This window comes from Pelobates fuscus, chromosome 5 (assembly GCF_036172605.1).
Source record: "Pelobates fuscus isolate aPelFus1 chromosome 5, aPelFus1.pri, whole genome shotgun sequence".
Classification (NCBI taxonomy): Eukaryota; Metazoa; Chordata; class Amphibia; order Anura; family Pelobatidae; genus Pelobates; species Pelobates fuscus.
The window spans coordinates 369681284-369699635 of record NC_086321.1 but is presented as its reverse complement, the minus strand read 5'-3'; the positions used below and the strand labels follow the sequence as shown (position 1 = coordinate 369699635).

At 40.0% G+C, this 18352-nt stretch overlaps 1 protein-coding gene across 1 annotated transcript in view; it reads right to left on the bottom strand.

The window, feature by feature from the left end:
• PITPNC1 (phosphatidylinositol transfer protein cytoplasmic 1) overlaps positions 1-18352 on the bottom strand; it is a 117743-nt gene that overhangs the window by 53290 nt on the left and 46101 nt on the right. The window contains exon 2 of the mRNA XM_063456139.1: positions 5838-5986. Within this exon, the coding sequence (XP_063312209.1) occupies positions 5838-5986 (149 nt within the window). The remainder of the gene's footprint in view (positions 1-5837; positions 5987-18352) is intronic.

The following is an 18352-nucleotide window of genomic DNA, read 5'->3' as shown; positions in this document are numbered from 1 at the left end:
TCTCATTGGGACTATATATAATTTATATACAGTATCCAGCCCCATCCATCACACTTGCACTCAGAACAGATATTTATCATATCTTAAAATAATCTAGTGACGTCTGTTGCTCTCTTTTACTGACATATTTTCTGTTGTACCTTCAAAACGGAAAAAAAAAAAAAGACGCCCACCAAGACATCAAGTTTTTTTTTTCCAGACTAATTTTTCAGAATGATTTATTTCGCTCTGACAGATGAAATAACTGTGCGTGCGTAGTGCAACGACTAGCACACAGTACAGAGTATCACAGATAATACCCATTACACCTGATGGAATTTGTTCAATTTATGGCCCCGTTTGCTAGTCGTAACACAGAGGATAAACCTGGTTAGTGAGGATAACACTGGGTAGGAAGGGATAAACCAGTTTAGGATGGATTGCCGAATCCATAATCTGCAGCTAAATATCGAATTAACTACGGATGCAAAAAAGTATCTACCTCGAAATATATCAGGTGTTTAAAAGAAATATTGAAAAGTATGTACAAGACAAGTACGGCCATATTGAGCGTCTATACAACAGTAGGCAGTAGCAGGAATTACTCAGAAAATGTATCTGCTTTCCTTGAAAAAACAGGGGGAATTATTTACAGGAGTGAGGGAGGGGGTAGCTATAGTGCCAGGAATAAAAGGTTGTTTTTCTGGCACTATAGTTTCCCTTTAAATCATTGCACCTCTAAGTCAAGACTATGTCCTCTTGTTGTGGTAGTTTTTCTTCTTTTAAACACAGTCTCCTCCTTCACTGTGTTAACCTCTACCACTTCAGCTGGAAGGCTATTCCATGTATCCACTACCCTCTCAGTAAAGTAATACTTCCTGATATTATTTTTAAACCTTTGCCCCTCTAATTTAAGACTATGTCCTCTTGTTGTGGTAGTTTTTCTTCTTTTAAATATAGTCTCCTCCTTTACTGTCTTGATTCCCTTTATGTATTTAAATGTTTCTATCATATCCCCCCTGTCTCGTCTTTCCTCCAAGCTATACATGTTAAGATCCTTTAACCTTTCCTGGTAAGTTTTATCCTACAATCCATGAACCAGTTTAGTAGCCCTTCTCTGAACTCTCTCTAAGGTATCAATATCCTTCTGAGGATATGGTCTCCAGTACTGCGAGTGCGTACAATACTACACGTGAGGTCTTACCAGCGTTCTGTACAATGGCATGAGCACTTCCCTCTTTCTACTGCTAATACCTCTCCCTATACAACCAAGCATTCTGCTTCTCTATTCTATGCTCTGCCCTTGGGTTTTTACACCCAAACATACACAAGCCCTGGTGGTGTAGGTTTGAACATCTGAGGACAGGCGAAGGTCACCAGTGGCGGTGCAGATTGGGTTTACTTGCTAATTAGTGACAATGTTACACAGTTATTATTAAGCGCTTTATACATTTTTACATCTAATCCTGCAAGACACAAGAGGCAAAAGCAGAGATTGACGAAGGGCAGAGGTGGGACAAGGCCCGGTATATGGAAAATAAGCATAGTAGCGACATTCATTACGGCGTCATTAGTAGCAGAGGGGTTTTTCCACCGCCATTACTTTCTCTGCAAATTAATATTTCGGAGACATAATTGGTCACTTAAATACTTTGCTACTTTTAATAAGAATGAACCGCATGACCTTAATTTACCACGGAAAGTCACTTTCCCCCTTAATGGTTTCCATTGATTTCTCTTTTCAGATATTTGAAAAGCTTTTAAAGTTAAACTGAATTGGAAAATTCCAATTTTCCAATAAAGTAGAATTATTGAGTGCATTAGCAGACACTGTGCCGTTGGCGTCCGTGCTTGATAAGACCCGGGGGGGGGGGGGTTATTTATAAATCTGTCTGGATAGCAGAATTTCCGTGAATACATCTTTTGTACTTGCTGATTGAGTGCAAGGGGGACTTGTACGAGCCACAAAGTAGAAAGAAATAGAAACGGCTACTTAAATACGTACAATACGCAACATGAGCCCTGTGGGAGCCGTTTAGAAAAGGAAAAACGTGCTTTCTCTAATCTGCTTGGTTTCCAGCAACTCATATTGTTGGTGAAGGGGGGCAGGTTTTTGGAGTAAAAGATTGAGGGAATGTTACACATTTCTAACATCACCATATATCCCACATCTAGAATATTATTCATTTGCCCAAAATGTTTCACCGCTAACTCAAATCTGTGATCAAAACCCATTTTTGTGACATCTGATAATTCTCAATTCTGATATATTATCTGCTCTCATACCTGATAAATCATTCTGCCAGATCACGACAAGCTTGAGTCAAAGGTTTTATACAATGGTTTCAAGTCCTAACTATATATATATATAGTCACTTTAGGTTTGCCACCGATTACCATCTGTCAAGATACACTCCAAGCACCCTAACCACTTCAGTAAGCTGTAGTGGTTATGGTGCAAGCAGTACCCTTGTACCCCCCATTGTAAGTAGTCAAATTGTTTTACAATGGTTTGACTTCTTACCTGTGGCCCACTGGGCACCCTTTCCATGCCTCCATTTCACCTGCTTAGGGGCTTAGCTCATTGGCCTCCATTTCACCTGCTTAGGGGCTTAGCTCATTGGCCTCCATTTCACCTGCTTAGGGGCTTAGCTCATTAGCTACGAGCTTCAGCTGATCAATGTCAGCCAATGAGCTATGCCCTGCACTGCTAAGCCTAGCTCAGAAAGAAAGTTCCTGGCTCTCTGTCTGAAGTTGTGGTGATGGGGAGTGGCACCCGGTGGAACCATTCTACAACTGTTTGACCCTTACAATAGGGAATGTTAGGGCTCTCCTGACGCCATAACCACTACAGCACACTTGAAGTGTTCTTATAAGAGCCCCCTTACGTTCCCCTTGCAGGTCTCAGTTACTCGGAGCATTGCAACCAATACTCTGAGTTATTGACTGAGCACAGAGACTGTGAGGGAGCTATTAAAGTGAGTGGTACCAGATCCACATAGGATCTGGTACCACCCATACTGACCTTGCTGCTCATTGATCCAGGTGTTTCCAGAATTAATGATACAGTTATCTCCTAGCTATTAAAGTGATCTTCACTTAATAGAGGTGCTGACCACAATGCTCCCCCACCGGACCACTTGGGGTCCAGCAAAGAATAGCGCTCCCTAGACCTCCAGGAATAATCCCCTCCTATGTAAAGGTAAACAGGAGGGGTGCAAATTAAAAAAAACTCCTCCAACCTATCGCCCAGAACTCAAGTACCACACAGCACAGTCTCCCCCACACATACAACTCTCAGCCACACTCAAACTACCTTGAACTTTACACACAAAAATTCAGTCACCACACACAAAACTCAATCATCACACACAGGCACCCTCAGCCTTCCCCCCTTACAGCTCTCAGCCTCCTACGGACACACACACACACACACACACACACACACACACAACACTCAGCCACTACACTCTCTCACACACAACATACAGCCACTACACTCTCTCATACACACACAACATTCAGCCACTGCACTCTCACACACAAAATTCTGTCTCCTCAACAATACCAATAGAAAAGAGTTTAGTGCTCTAAGAGCTAGCCCCAAATCTGGCATCCTGCCTCAGGCTCTGGGCTGGCCCTGAGACTTTTAGTCCAGTGATTTTGATACCACACTAAAAATGGCAAATTATGGTGAAACCAGTGATGATATAACGGTACTGGTATACATAGATATATATAGCTGCATCTACAGATATATAAAACTCTGCCATAGATGGGCTCAAAACACTGCCTGCATTCTCACTGTACCTTTACAGCTTCGGTTTCTTACATGCAAGTGGACATTTGATATAAAATTGCTGCCTTTAATTTTTAAATTCGCTCAGTGTTCCAAAAATAACAAGTATTGAGGATACTGATTTTAGGACCCTGTGCACAGAAGGCAGAGGGCCAGGGTGGGGGGGCATCTTTAGTGTCTTTTTCTGCTTTGGAAGATATGTGACTGTGTACTCTCTCTGTAGCCGATGTCCTTGAACTTGTCACTTTGTTGCATGAGGTCATCAATAAACAAATGTCGGATTGCCCGCCGGGAGTGGTTCTCTGTACCACTCACAGCCCGTGGCCACGAGCCTTTCGCAGCCTTGCTTTGTCAGCACCCCAGGACTCCCAGCGATTTTACTGCAGTGCTGTCACCAGACACAGACTGCAATGTTACTGCAGCTAAGTATCCCCCTCTAATAGCTTCTCATAGCAGTCACCGCACATCACAGTCCAATCATTCTGTGTGAGATCAGCAAAGGGAATCACTCAGTGACGTGGTCTCTGAAAAATATGCATGGCTCCCCCCCAAATGACCCTCTCCTGGAATCCATCTTACTGCCTAATCTGAAACAGATCATTCATTCTACGCTGAATTTCAGGGGCCATCTGGCCTGCAGATATTGCGCTCATAGACGCAGATTAAAACAGGTGTGTACCGGTCTGTGGAAGAGCCGGTATGTGAAGGGCACTTCCCAAATGCTTTGATTGCAGATATAAATAAAGCAAAAATTAGCCATTTCTGATATTCTTCCATCATTTTTATTATTATTTATAAAGCGCCAACAAATTCCGCGGCGCTGTACAGGAGGTGGATTAACAAACAAGTAGTCGAAACAAGACAAGTTGGCCGTACAGGAACAAAATGTGCGCTGAGGGTCTTGCTCAAATGAGCTTACATTCTAAGGGCATAACGAGTCCCTGATTATTTTTACTTAAAATTAAAACTATAACAAGCTATCAATGGTCTTGATGACCTATTAGAGTTATACTAAATGCATAGATTTGCAGGTTGGCGCGTTTTTCATATATTTCTCAATTACTACTGTGTTTGTATATTTTTCTCTTAACTCCCATAAGTGGGGAATAAAGTATATGATTTTATTGCTTTCTGGTCAAGTGTGTGCCTGTCAGGGAGTGTGTCTGTCAGTAAGTGTGTGTGTCTGTCAGTGAGTGTGTCTGTCAGAGTGTATCAAATCAGTAAGGATATATGTGTCTGTGAGTGTGTGTCAGTGTGTGTATGTCACTGTATGTGTATCTGAGAGTGTGTGCCTGTCAGGGAGTGGGTGTGTCAGTGTGTGTCTGTCAGTGAGAGTGTGTGTTGGATAAACACTATGTGCCAATGACTGTATCTGTCAGTGTGTGTCTGTCAGTGCATGTATTGTACAGCGCTACGGAATTTGCTGGCGCAATATAAATACTAAAATAATAATAATAATAATAATGTATTCCTAGGGACGTATGTCTGTCAGTCAAAGTGCATGTTGGTCTTAAAAAGGAAGGGGTGGGGCAAATTTAGATTAGAGGGTGTCCGAGTATAGTCCTAGGGCAACACAAATCCAAAATACTCCACTGAGTACTGGTCTATATATACTTACTACCACATGCCTCACAACAGTCCGTGGTTCAGTGTGACAGCACACATTTTATTTCCTGTCCTGGCTTTATCGGTTTCTTTCCATCATTAGGTGAAGTAATGCTGCACAAACTTAACTCAGGCCATTGGCCAATATAAGAACAATTCAGCAGTGCTCTAGGTCTGGGAGTGGGACTGGACAGTGCAACCGTATGTCAGCCTGGAATTCCTGTACCCCTGGGGCGACGACCCCTTTTTGGGTAAGCCCATCCATCGCCAATTGTGGTCTACTCCACCCCCTGTCCTGCATTCATATCTCCATATATAGGGAGATATTCTAACAGGGGGCCTGCATTGACTTTATTAATTAATTAAGAGAACATGAATTGACGCCTGGTTTGATTATAAATGTCCCTATTTTCCAGGATTTTACCCCAGTTTAATAAAGCAAGATGGCGCTCACCTGTTCAGGTAGACACGTTTCTCAGTCAGCTGACCCTGACCGTGAACTGGGTCATCATAGGGCTCGTTTTGCACGACCTCCACGCCCTCTCCCCTGTCGCTCTGTTCATGGCTGTGTTTACTGATCATGTAGAGTTGTCCGATTCTGTACTGCAAGAAATATAAACGCAAAACAGAGATTACAGCACACGCCAGAAACATTTGACCACACATTACAGGAGCATGGCATAATGTTCCAATGTATTATTCCATTATATAATAATTGGCAGGCATGGGATAAATAAAGAACTGCAGGGGATATTTCATGGAATTATTAGAACTATTAACAGTACACTGAGATACTTAATGTCCTAAGAACATTGTTTATACAACACTTTCTAAGCAATGTTATGGCACCAAACAACGTGTGATTGAAGGAACACTCCAGGCTGTGGTACATCCCAATTTAATTCCTTAATAAAGTTAATGCATTAAAAATATGCAAGAAAAAAAAAACTATATATACATATATATATATATATATATATATATATATATATATATATATATATATATATATATAGTCAATACAATGTTAGCTTTTCCCACAAAAATCACAAATTTGCAGTAATGTTGATAGTGCAAAGGATTCTGGGTGGGCATATGCAAATTAGTTTAACAAAGAATCACAATTTTGCCTCATTCCTTTAAACATGGATTCCTTTGAGTCTGTGTTTGCTGTATACAACAGCTTTGAAACACAACTTAGGAAAAGATGCAAAGCCAGTGAACTACTCGTGGACAACCGTTTTATTGTTAATGCAACTCATTGTCACGTCTAAACATTTGTTATGAAGGAACACAACTGCAGATTTCTTATAGTTTGAATATTTATTATAAAAAGTAAAAGGTATTGACTTTAATTCCAATTTACAGGTACTGTAGCTTTAAGTAATAAACGATAACTAAAGTCCACAATTATAGGCACTGTAGCTTTAAGTAGTAAACGATAACTGAAGTCCACAATTATAGGCACTGTAGCTTTAAGTAGTAAACGATAACTGAAGTCCACAATTATAGGCACTGTAGCTTTAAGGAGTAAACGATAACTGAAGTCCACAATTATAGGCACTGTAGCTTTAAGGAGTAAACGATAGTAAATTGCAGATACTGAATCAAATAAAGTCTTTTAGTAGAATTAACGGTTTAGGTGATAAATAGTTACAATAGCTGTTCCATAACTTTAACTGAAGCAAGACTGATGCAGATAACTGATATGCAGTATGAGTTGAAGTTAGCTGTAACGGGGTTGGTTTTACCGAAGGACTTTGGAGACAGGTAATAACAGCTTTTAGATGCAACGCTTATCACATTGTTTTTCTTAGCTTCCGGCACATAGAACACTGGTTCCCGAGATCTCCTCAGAGGCGGATGAAGAGTGTTTAAGATTTAGTCGTGGATGAGGAGAGGTGAAGGGAACTTTGCAGAGTCTTTCAGTCCGGTCTGGTAGCAGAGGCTTTCACAGCGAAGTTGTACCGGTTGGTAGGTACGGAACGTAGTTTAATAATCCAGCGTCGATCAGCTGGTGCGGTCAGACTAAATAGGCAGACCGTGTCATAAAGAGGTGTGGCTAGGCTCCGTGGAACCAGGAAGTAAGGGAATACCGTAATTAAGGCATGACACTCATCAGCATGAGGTTGTTTAGTAATCTCTCTTGCTATTGAGGCCTGGCAGTACTTGCAAAGCAAAAACCAAAAAAGTTATGGTGGGGAAAAATTGTGATTGAAAACCCCTTCCACCTGAAGTCTGTGGATAGTCAATACAATGTTAAACAAAAATCTGCACACCAGTCAAGCCATAAGACTTGCTTTTTTCCACAGAAAACACAAATTTGCAGTGATGTTACTGCCGCAAGGGATTCTGGGTAGGCATATGCAAATTAGTTCAACAAAGAATTCATTTTTTTTCCTCATTCCATTTTAAACATGGAACATCTGTTTTCCCCACACTGACATTGTAATCCCAGATCCACTAGTTGCAACATCTTCTCCAAGTAGGACTTTATCCCCCCCCCCCCTCTTGTCATTCCCTGAATATTGTTATCCAGACACTGATGTGATCTGTGATATTTACATCGACCTTGCATGGTATTTAACTGCATATTCTCTCTCATTTACAAAGTGTTTCACTATAATTGCAATGTCACTAACAATCTCTAGCAAATGTTGGAGGACCTGTGTGTCTCAATAAATTCAAACCGTTTGGACCTGTGTTTCCCTAATGATATCCCCTACCCATACCTATGGAAAACTTTTAATAGACAGATATTCAGTTATATTTTACCAATAGTCTAATTTGTTTGTTGTGAATTGCGTTATAGACACAAAGTTTTGAATAAGCTTGTTGAAGGAAGTATCAACTTGTATAGTGTGTGCATACCAGTATTTGGATAGGCAGGGGCAAACATTAGCCACCTTGTTTCTGAGTGGGAAGATGGGCTTACAGCTTGCGTAATACTGCAGATATAACACACAATGAGGTACTTTACAATCTAACATTTGGTAATTATCAACACGTTAATAGCTACTGATGACCAGTTATTAATATCAGTGATCGGAACATGGGTACATTATATCCAAAAGTTCAAATGAAGATGCATAAAGAAACGTACGCACAAGCCAATGTCGGTTTGGAACACAAACGATTAATGATAGACGTTATGTATTATCATCATCATCACTGTAATATAACAGACAGGTCACATCTTTCCAGGTGAATACATTGTGTTTCATGCCAATCACACAATTGTAGAGTATTGAACTCGAGATCATGTGATTAATAACGATGACTGACATTAAGCCCGGTTTTAGACTGCGCCATAATTAATGCAATTGGTGTAAGCTGTTACATTGCTTGTAGAGGGAGGATATTAATATATTAATAGGGGTATATCTTTCATGTAATATCACACTAGAGTAGTTCACATATATGTAAACACGGAGAGCTGTGACGGTTTTCATGTTACTGCTGCAATAAGCCCGGAATGTTTTGTATATAAAACATTGGAACATTATGAAGTTAACAAGCCGAATACAATGCTAGAACCCGGTATAATTAAACACGGTTGTAATACAGCTTGGGGGGGTCAGGGCTGACGGTATGCTGGTGGGAAGTAGGGAATTATGGGAAGATGTAATTAGGTCAAGTGAGAGGGACTGGCTACAGGATTGATTGATGGAGGGTCAAGGTAGGATTTCGTAAATACGTGTTTTGTTCAGGGATTTGTTAAAAGTAAAATGGCAACAAAATTGTTTGTGAGGAGAGGATCTTCCAGTGGTTTCAGCGAGGCCGAGTCAGGGTAATAATGAGGTATGCAGTTGTAGGTCATATCAAAGCGTGCGCAGGTTTGTAGGAGGAGGGATACGAGACACAGTTAGAAGCTATGGGCAGCTTTTATTTTGGACGGTTTTGCTGTAATATTCCAAATGTGAAGTACGAAGTAGAGAAGTCCTGTGATCTTTGTTCGTGTTTAACAAATGTTTGGGGATGTAACGGAGAATATGTCAGTGTGACAGAGTGTGAGAATAGCACACGTGTCCTCTTTATAGCTAATGACAAACAGCGGGAAACAATCAGAATGATAGATTGATGACAGCTGCACAATATAGTACCGTAAACGTACAGGCTAAATTAACCACTATTCCTGGAAGGGAGAAGGTCAGGGCACCCATCATTATCTGGCCACACGTGGCTCTATGACAACAGGAAGGGGGTTCTATACTCTTTAGATGAGGATATCGCTATCCAGACGAAACCATGAATGAAAAGGTGTAACTGAAGCTAGGAAAATTAGTGAGCGGATATGACCAGGAGTTACATGTTTTTTATAACTCTGTTAGTTTGTCATTATAGGTCTTTTATCTGGAGAAACTTACAAATCAAGACTTCTAGGATTCCCTGTGAAGACGAAACAGAGGTATCCTTTTAAAGAGGCCATGACTTTTACAAAAGGTGGAGACGTTGTTTAGGTAATGAGAACCATGTTCAACAAGGAGAATCACATTTTTGTCAAACTGCAGCACATTGGATACACAGAAAACCAGGGACAGTATGCACAGCACCAAAACCACTAAAATGACGAATAGTGGTTATAGTGCTTTGATTGCTACGTTAACTGCTGGATCAGAAAATTAAATCCATATTGGCCAGAAAATACCCCAGAATCTCTGTTATGTCCCCTTCTCTTTATCCATGAGCACACTACCTAACAGTAATTTGAGGGGTTCCAACCCTTACCCCTAATTTGCCTGATGGAGAACTATACTACTGATAAAAAAAAAAAAAAAACAATTCCCACTGCCCCCTCAATCAACTGTAGAGATCTGGGGCTATGGAGCCCCACATCAATGGCTTCAGCCCCCGAAACCTCACCCTAGCAATACCTATGACCGCAGCTGAAAATTATATGACAAAAACTGACAGAACATCACCCAAAGACTCCATGCACCATAACTATTGCAATATGGACACTGCCTCTTTTATGCCCTACCTAAAAGCATAATTCTATCATTAGTGGCACAAACGATGGGCACTGTAAAAAGTGCCATAGTTCGCCACCTAAGTAGAGTTCCTGCATCATTCTAATTGGGATTTACTGGCCAGATTTCTATCTGTTCCGAATTTGTTAACCCACACTTATTTTATCTTTTTTGTTTTGCCCTGGTGCCCTGGTGCCCTGACCTGGGCTAGTGTTTTGGGCTACCTTTTGCCAGTTTCTCAACCAACGACTCTGAAGACTGGTTATATGTATTACTATCTCATTTTCTGTTTTATATAAAAGATCTTAAGGGCTGAGTGAGTTTTCTGATGCTCAAAATACAACCTGATTAGGTAGTATATAAGAGTCAGATCAGCTGCTATACCCCACACTGGGGCTGCAACCTATTTTATAAAAAAAAAAAATGTTATGCCCAGATGTGCCCAAGCTGATTACTAGCTCATTAAATCACCACTGCTCCTGCTTACCCCCAACTTAGACAAATGCTGTCTGACGTTCTGTGCCCATGTCACCCCGAAGGCATCGCTCGCTGGTGATACGCTGACTGGCAGCTTTGGCATTGAACTAATGCAGAGCAGTGGTGTTAGTACACAGCACTCTGAGGGCATTAATACCCCAGGCCAGGCTTCTCGACCAACGTCGGAGCTGCAGATTAGTTATGAAGGATGAAGAATTGAACGTATATAGGTCAACCTAACTCCTTTGTCACAAGCCATGTAAGCTACACCTTCACAGGGCTGCGGGTGTCAAACAAGTGAATAAAAATCTATGGCTTAAAAAGAACATTAGGCTGAAAGGGAAATCCATTCATTAATGTGCTTGAACAAAATAGTGAAAGTGTCATTCCAGTGATTTGAAGTGGTTATGGTGCCTGGAGTCTGTGCAACTTTAGGCTATGAAGCGCTGCATATACAGAGTTTGCTGCCAAAGGTGTAACTCCACTTCCAGCAGCATCAGTGGGCTGTCATTAGCCAGTACAGAACATCTGTTCTGAATTGGATAATGTCAATTCTGTCCATATTTTAGGCGTAGACGCTCATTTATTGGCTGAGAGCAATCAGCTGATACTCTCAACAAATGACGTAAATAATTAAATACCGGATGTTTTACAAATTATATAAATAATATAAATGACTCAAAATGCACTGTAATAGGTATTAAAATTAGAATTATTAGAATTATTGTTTTTATTCTTTATCAATCATTATTTAATATCACACAGAAGCCGGCTGTGCATTAACAGTCAATTAAAGCAGGATATAAGAACTTCTAAAGTACACACTCTTCTAAGACAGTTTCCAAAATGAACACTTCTTTTCAGGAAATATATAGAGAGACTGTGTGAGTCTCAGCCGGGGGAGGTGTGGTTAGGCCTGCATAAAAAAAAACAAAAAAAAAAACATTTTTAATTCCTAAATTGCAGATTACTGAACAGTGAGACTGCTGGGTATGATCTATACAAAAATACTTTGTTCAGCTAGTCTTAATCTACCTGAAAGCCACTAGAGGTGCTTTATGCTGTCTCACAGAGCTTATGCATTGTTGCTAGGAGATGGTTTGGCACTGGGCAGTCGGTAGGGGCAGCCCGCCACTAGGTAATCCGGGGTAGCTGGACTGGCACTGTGCACGTTTGCTGCGTATCTGGCTGTAGCTGCACTGGCAATGCATGTTTTTTTGCAGCTGGGTATATTTTGTCAAAACACGATTGCGTAGGTGGCACATCTTCCCACCAGATGTTCGTATGGACTGCCGAGCCCTCATCACCATACAATCCATCTCAGCCATTTTTATAGAATTAAAAGAAAAAAACAACCAATCTACATTCTGCCAGAGCTGTTGAGAAAAGCTGCAATTTCCTAGTGTGGTTCCTCTATAATTATCTCCTCTGCTCTTCTAATTCTAGATAATCATTCTGGAGAAACAATATTCGTCTGGGCTGTTCTTATGTGCGTAGAAATACTGTGTTTGCTTTAACATTTTCTCTCTCTATGTATTATTGGTCAAATCATCTCTGGTTTCTATCTATTGTTTATCTGCAAATGGAATTAGAATAATAAAAATCACGCAGAAATTAACATACACTCGTTCACTCCAAAATCTGCTGTTATCCTGCCGTGTTACGTTCGTTATCTTAAAAGCAAGATTGTCATTTTTTTTGTTTTTTTTATAAATATAAAGAATCTTCATGAAAAATCTGCCCATATATTGTGATTTAATTTTAGTGAATTAACTTCCTTGAAATTCATGCTCAAAGTAGATACTCCCATAGTAATAGAGATTGAAATGGCAAAGCTATTTTATTATTATCTGTCTGCTCGTGCTTTGCATTGACTTTTCATACCAACCATCGCTTGTGTTAACAGAAATATGCATCTTGTCACATGATAGGAGCAATAGAAGCTCTGGGAGGATATGCAAAGGAACTTGTGGTCTTGCGGAATCTTACACAATCCCATCTTTATTATATTGTCATTCATGCAAGAGAGTGCAAAGGTGACAGGGCTCCTGGCATGCCAGTAAATAGAAAAGAAGATGGTGGCACCGTGGTGATAGCACTTGAGTACATGCAGGTGGTAGGTAGCACTTGAGTAGCTACATGCAGGGGGTAGGCAACCTGTTTTTTTCACTGTGAGGTGGAGGGTGTTTCGTTGTTAACAAAAAGTGCGGACCCCAGGACCATTAAAAGGCTATTTTGAATTTTAGCCAAGGGAAATAAGAAGAAAGAAAAACAGGATAGCTTGATACTCGCAGCAGTTAACACTTACAATATTTCCTGAAACAATCAGAAGATTTATATATTCATTGTGCAAATCTAATTTAAGTCACGAGTTTCTTCTAACACACCAATGAGGCTATTGAAATAGTATTTTCTGTCTTGCACAGTCTGCGCACTAAATAAATCTAATGCTAAAGGCTACTCCAACCGAAACTATGGTTTTGGTTGTAGAAATCCATTCTGTGCTGATCCCTCAAGAAATTGTAAAGAAAGCTTAAAATAGTTTTTCTTCGCAAAGGCCAAGTTCTCCCTCATTCTGATCCTCCTTGGCTGTTGTCACTCCTTCTCACTAGAAGGTGAGGGATGTCAGGAAGGACAGACTGAGGGGAGGACTAGAGCGGCACGGAGGGGGTGGACATGCTGCCATTGGCTGTCTGGCGTCAGCATACGGTGTGTGCTGACGTCAGATGCCAATTTTGCACAGAATTGACATTAGCCATACTGGAATTTTGTTCTGGGCTGGCCAATGACGCTGCAGAGTTGGAGTTACACTTTTGGCAGTGAGTGGGGTTAATCTCTGTATGTGCTGCGTTTCACTTTAATAAAAGCTGCACGTAGAGACTCCAGACACCATGACCACTTCAATTCACTGAACTGGTCATGGTGCTTGGAGCACCTCTTCAAATACATAGCTTGATGCAAAGAGAGAAAGAAAGTATACAAAATGGCTACAAAAATATAATCAAAAGGTTATTATTATAAGATAACTGTATCATAGGTATTCAAATTATGGATAGACCAATTATCGGTTCAGCCAATTATTAGAGCCAATATTCAGCATTTTACCGGTAAATCACCGATATCACCGATAACATAGTCACCTCTCCCAGTCACCACACGCTGTGTACTGTACGCTGAAACTCTATCCGCCACCCAGTGATACGCCACATCGTAAAAATGGGAAAAGTTGTCTAAGTCATCCATGCCGCTAAAGTTTGAAATCCACTTATAATTCTCACGGCAGTTAATAACCCCGCAAATCTCTATTGGATTTTCAATTAAAATGTAAATAATTAATGCGTTTTAAACAAATGTTCACAAGTGTACGAACCCCTCCCTGTCCCTTATTCAGATTTTACCTGCCCTCTTACATTAACTTGGCTGGCTCATTATCTACTTAAATATAAAAATCATGAACTTTTACCTAATCTTTGTATAGGACTGGTTTGTTTGGTTTTTTTTGTCTTCTCATTTTTGCAAGCTTTCATTTTTACGTAATGTTTAGTGAGTAAGAAAAAAAATAAAGATAGTTCAATTATATTTCAGTTTTAGATTTACAAAAAATAAGTGATTTTTTTATTGAGATAAAATTCCTAGGGTGCATCCACTAGGTGCCGCTTACACCTACACAAATGCGTGAATAATGACTGAAAAATGAATAGACCATGCTCAGAGTGAACAGACGAGAAAACATTTCTACTTTAAATCTCTGCGTATATATGTCCAAATCAATAGGGAAGGTGTGAAGATATTCTGTCGTGAGAAATGTAACAGTAATGCGACAATTAGCACCTACGCTGAATAAAATAATTGCTGCCAGAAAAAAAATTAAAGTTCAACAGCCACGCAAAATTAGTAAATTCATGAAGATGACATACAGTGAAAATTTATTTTTTGGATGGCTTGATTGCGTTAAATTATTCAGCGACAATGTTCTTGCATTACCTGTACGGTAAGAAAAAAAAAAAAAATCGGAATGTGAGAATGAAAATAATGCAAGAGTGACTTTTTTAGGTTCATATGTACGATGTCCTCTTACAAACCTAATTACAGAACACAACAGAGCACAATGCAGAAATGAGACATAGGGGACTGTGGTTAATTATCTTCCTAATGCTTACGGGTTTGACATTTAAAAAGGATTGGGGTGAGAATATTTTGAGGAGCAAATGTTTGCAATGCTTGCATGTAAACTACACGGATCGAGTATTAATATACCGGACGTTAAAGTGGATCTTCCACTTTTTGGTTATATAAAGATAAGATTATTTATGAAATGTTGATGAAGACTGCGTTGGAAGTTCACCAAGATCCCAACGGAATGCAAAGATATCAAAAGACAAAGGGGATTGGCTTGGCAAGTTATTACATGTTACCATGCGTTATGATATCCTATAATATGTCACAACTTAGAAAATGTACTTCAGTGTGAGGACAGCTTCTTTATTCCCAAAATGTGGCATATGAGAGGACGGGGGAAGGTCCTGTTTTAGACATTTGTGGATTGATGGATGGACAAAAAATACTCCACCTGGCAGGACTATACTTCCTATAATGCTTCGACAGAACCAGGGGATTTAGACGCAAGACTTAACTGTGAATTACAGTGAATAGAAAACGGAATTCTAAAATGTATGCTAAAATAGCCAAACTGCTACATTTTTTCAAATCTGTAGTTTTTCCCCCCAAATTTTGCAATTTAGTTGTGAATTCACAACAATCTGATGTTTTAGCGCAAAAAAATTAAACAGAATTCATTCTCCTTTTCAGACAGACATTAACAGTGAAGCGCTAACGATTGCCCCAAAAAAATAAATTAAAAAAAGGCTCTTTATCTGTTTCAAGAGCTTCAGAGTATTGCTTCTTGTAATCTGTATGGGACGTCTCCAAGAAAAGCAGCTTACAAAAGCGACTCACTGATTCTACAGCCATTACGAAGAGATCAGACGCATGAATGAGGGCTTCAGATTAATGAGTTTCGGCTTTGAGAAAAAATGATTAAAGGTTCTTCATCTAGATTGTAGAAAATTAAGAAGTCCTACTAATGATAGGTTGCTAATAGTTTATTTAAACAACTGTAAATACAGCTGGGAAACCCAGGTTCGGATCCCAGGCAGACCATCTCCATCACCAGTAAGTGTCCCAGACCTAACAATATATATCTGCCTACTTTCGATCCTCATAGATTGTAGGCTCATTTGAGCAGAGCCTTTTTTACCTCCAATATCCCTTTTCTAGAACAGTAAGGCTCCGCGGAATGCGTTGGTACTCTATACATTTTAATAATAATAAAAATGGATGGCCTTTGCTAAATTGTGTGAAATATCTCTCAGCATTGTGAGAAAAACTACCAGAGATGGAAAAAAAAAACAACCCAGATCAGATATTTTTTTCTGAATTTTGAAATTCATTTATCGACACACGTACTTTGTGGTTTAGTTAATAAAATGTATATGAATGGAGATGTATGGAGACTGGGGATGTCTGATCTATGTAGGAGGTGTAGTAGGTACATCTATGGGCATTCCACTTCCAGAGGAAGCAGTAATAGAAACCAATAATGATATGGAAAGATTTGTGGATATATGTGTAGCGGAGCAGCAAGGGTTAATCCACGATCTCTCTCCGCTGCTGGTAAGAAAGGAATCAGCATACAGAACACAGGTAGCGTAGTACAATCCCTTTCCAAATGACTAGACGACACATAGTCTGGGAGTCAACTGAGGGCTTTATTGAAAAGTCCCCAAATTTATACGGTTTTTCCCTGCACAGGGTTTCCAGACTGATTCAGCAGGGGTTTTAATCAGGTGGACTGTGTGGGAAACTGACCATGCAAGGTCATTTCCCATCATCCCCTGCTGTACAGGGACAGTGATGACATCAGCAGGCACAGATGATAATTATATTAACAGTTGGTACAGAAAAATATAGTATTTTACATTAAAATCCACAACTTGTACAATTTCCCACAGATTTGACCGAATGATCCCCTCATTGGATTGCAGGGATCTGAATGTACAATCTCACGAAGTACCGCTCAGATCCCTGCAGAAATAGCCGAACGCCATACAGAATACTGTTTTCATTGAACCAGGTCTCAATGGAGGGATTACACGAAATGAAGCTGTTTGGCGAAAGAGCGGATCTCCCGAACGGCCTGGAAGTCCAGCGGCGTTTGGAAATCAAGTGACCGATTTTAGTTCCAGGCACTCGACGACCAAACACCGCTGAACTTTTAGCGAACAAAGATGGCCGCCGCCACGTGTTCGGTATACGAATGGCGGCCACACACGAAAAACCATTAACATCAATTTGAAAAATTTTTGCATTACGTTAATGAGAGACACACGACCTCATCGTTGTGGTCTCTCATTCGGTAGTAAGGGGAACTTCCCGAACAGTGTTGCAGATTACTGTTCGGGAAACGGATGCTTTATCCCCATAGCTTAACAATAGGGGATACGGCTATTTTAACCCCTTAAGGACAGATGACGGATATATTCCGTCATGATTCCCTTTTATTCCAGAAGTTGTGTCCTTAAGGGGTTAAAGTCCCGAACACAATTTAGAACAAGACAGTCTTTTACAGTCCCAAGTGGCTAGGTTTGCCACAATATGGAAGAACCTTTCAGTAGTAGCAATAAAGACTAACACAGTAAAAAACAAAAACAAAGAACACACGTGGAATTGCTTAAAATAAGTATTTTCTAAGTAGGCTTTTTTTAAATAGGAGTTGAAAAACTGGAATTTCCATGGAGAACTGCAAAATTGTGGACGTAGGAGTTGTAACAAAGGATTGGAGAAGCGTCTTTGTCCAAGGAGAGATCTGACTATCATTCTGGGGTCAAGAAGGAATATCTCCTTAGTTTGTTGCAAAATTGGTAAGCGCTTTAAACTGAGGGTTTTGCCATCTTTTGGATCAACAGCAATAACAGATGTGAGAAAGGCTGAGCTTGATGGACGCATAGGGTACATACTGTATAAGGCAATCACCCTTAAAAAAACCTGTAAAAATGTGTCTCAGCTGTCATTATGAGCAGAATGAATGAAATGATTGGTGGAGGAGAGTAGGCTCACATAATTTCGGCACCTGTAGATAATGATTCTTAACAGAAGTATTCTTATCTGAATCCGCTCAGACAGCAGAATCGGAAATGCCCGCACATGTAATTAATAAATGGGGACACACCATAACTAACAAAAACAAATATTGCCTAATGTATTAAACTAAGTGGATTAGAGATAGAACTTCACTGTAACATATTTAGCAAGTGGAAAACTATCAAACTGAATGAATGAAGCTCGAATCCTCCCTTTTTAAACCAAACCCATATTTCTTGCTCCTACATGTACTCAGGACTATTTCCTAACGTGAGAATTCAGAGTGAATTCCAAATTTTAGGCCAGAGTTAATGAACGCACAGCTGGCTTCGAGGATTTGATTTGTTTCAGCTATTTTGACCTTTAATTTGAAATTCACTGT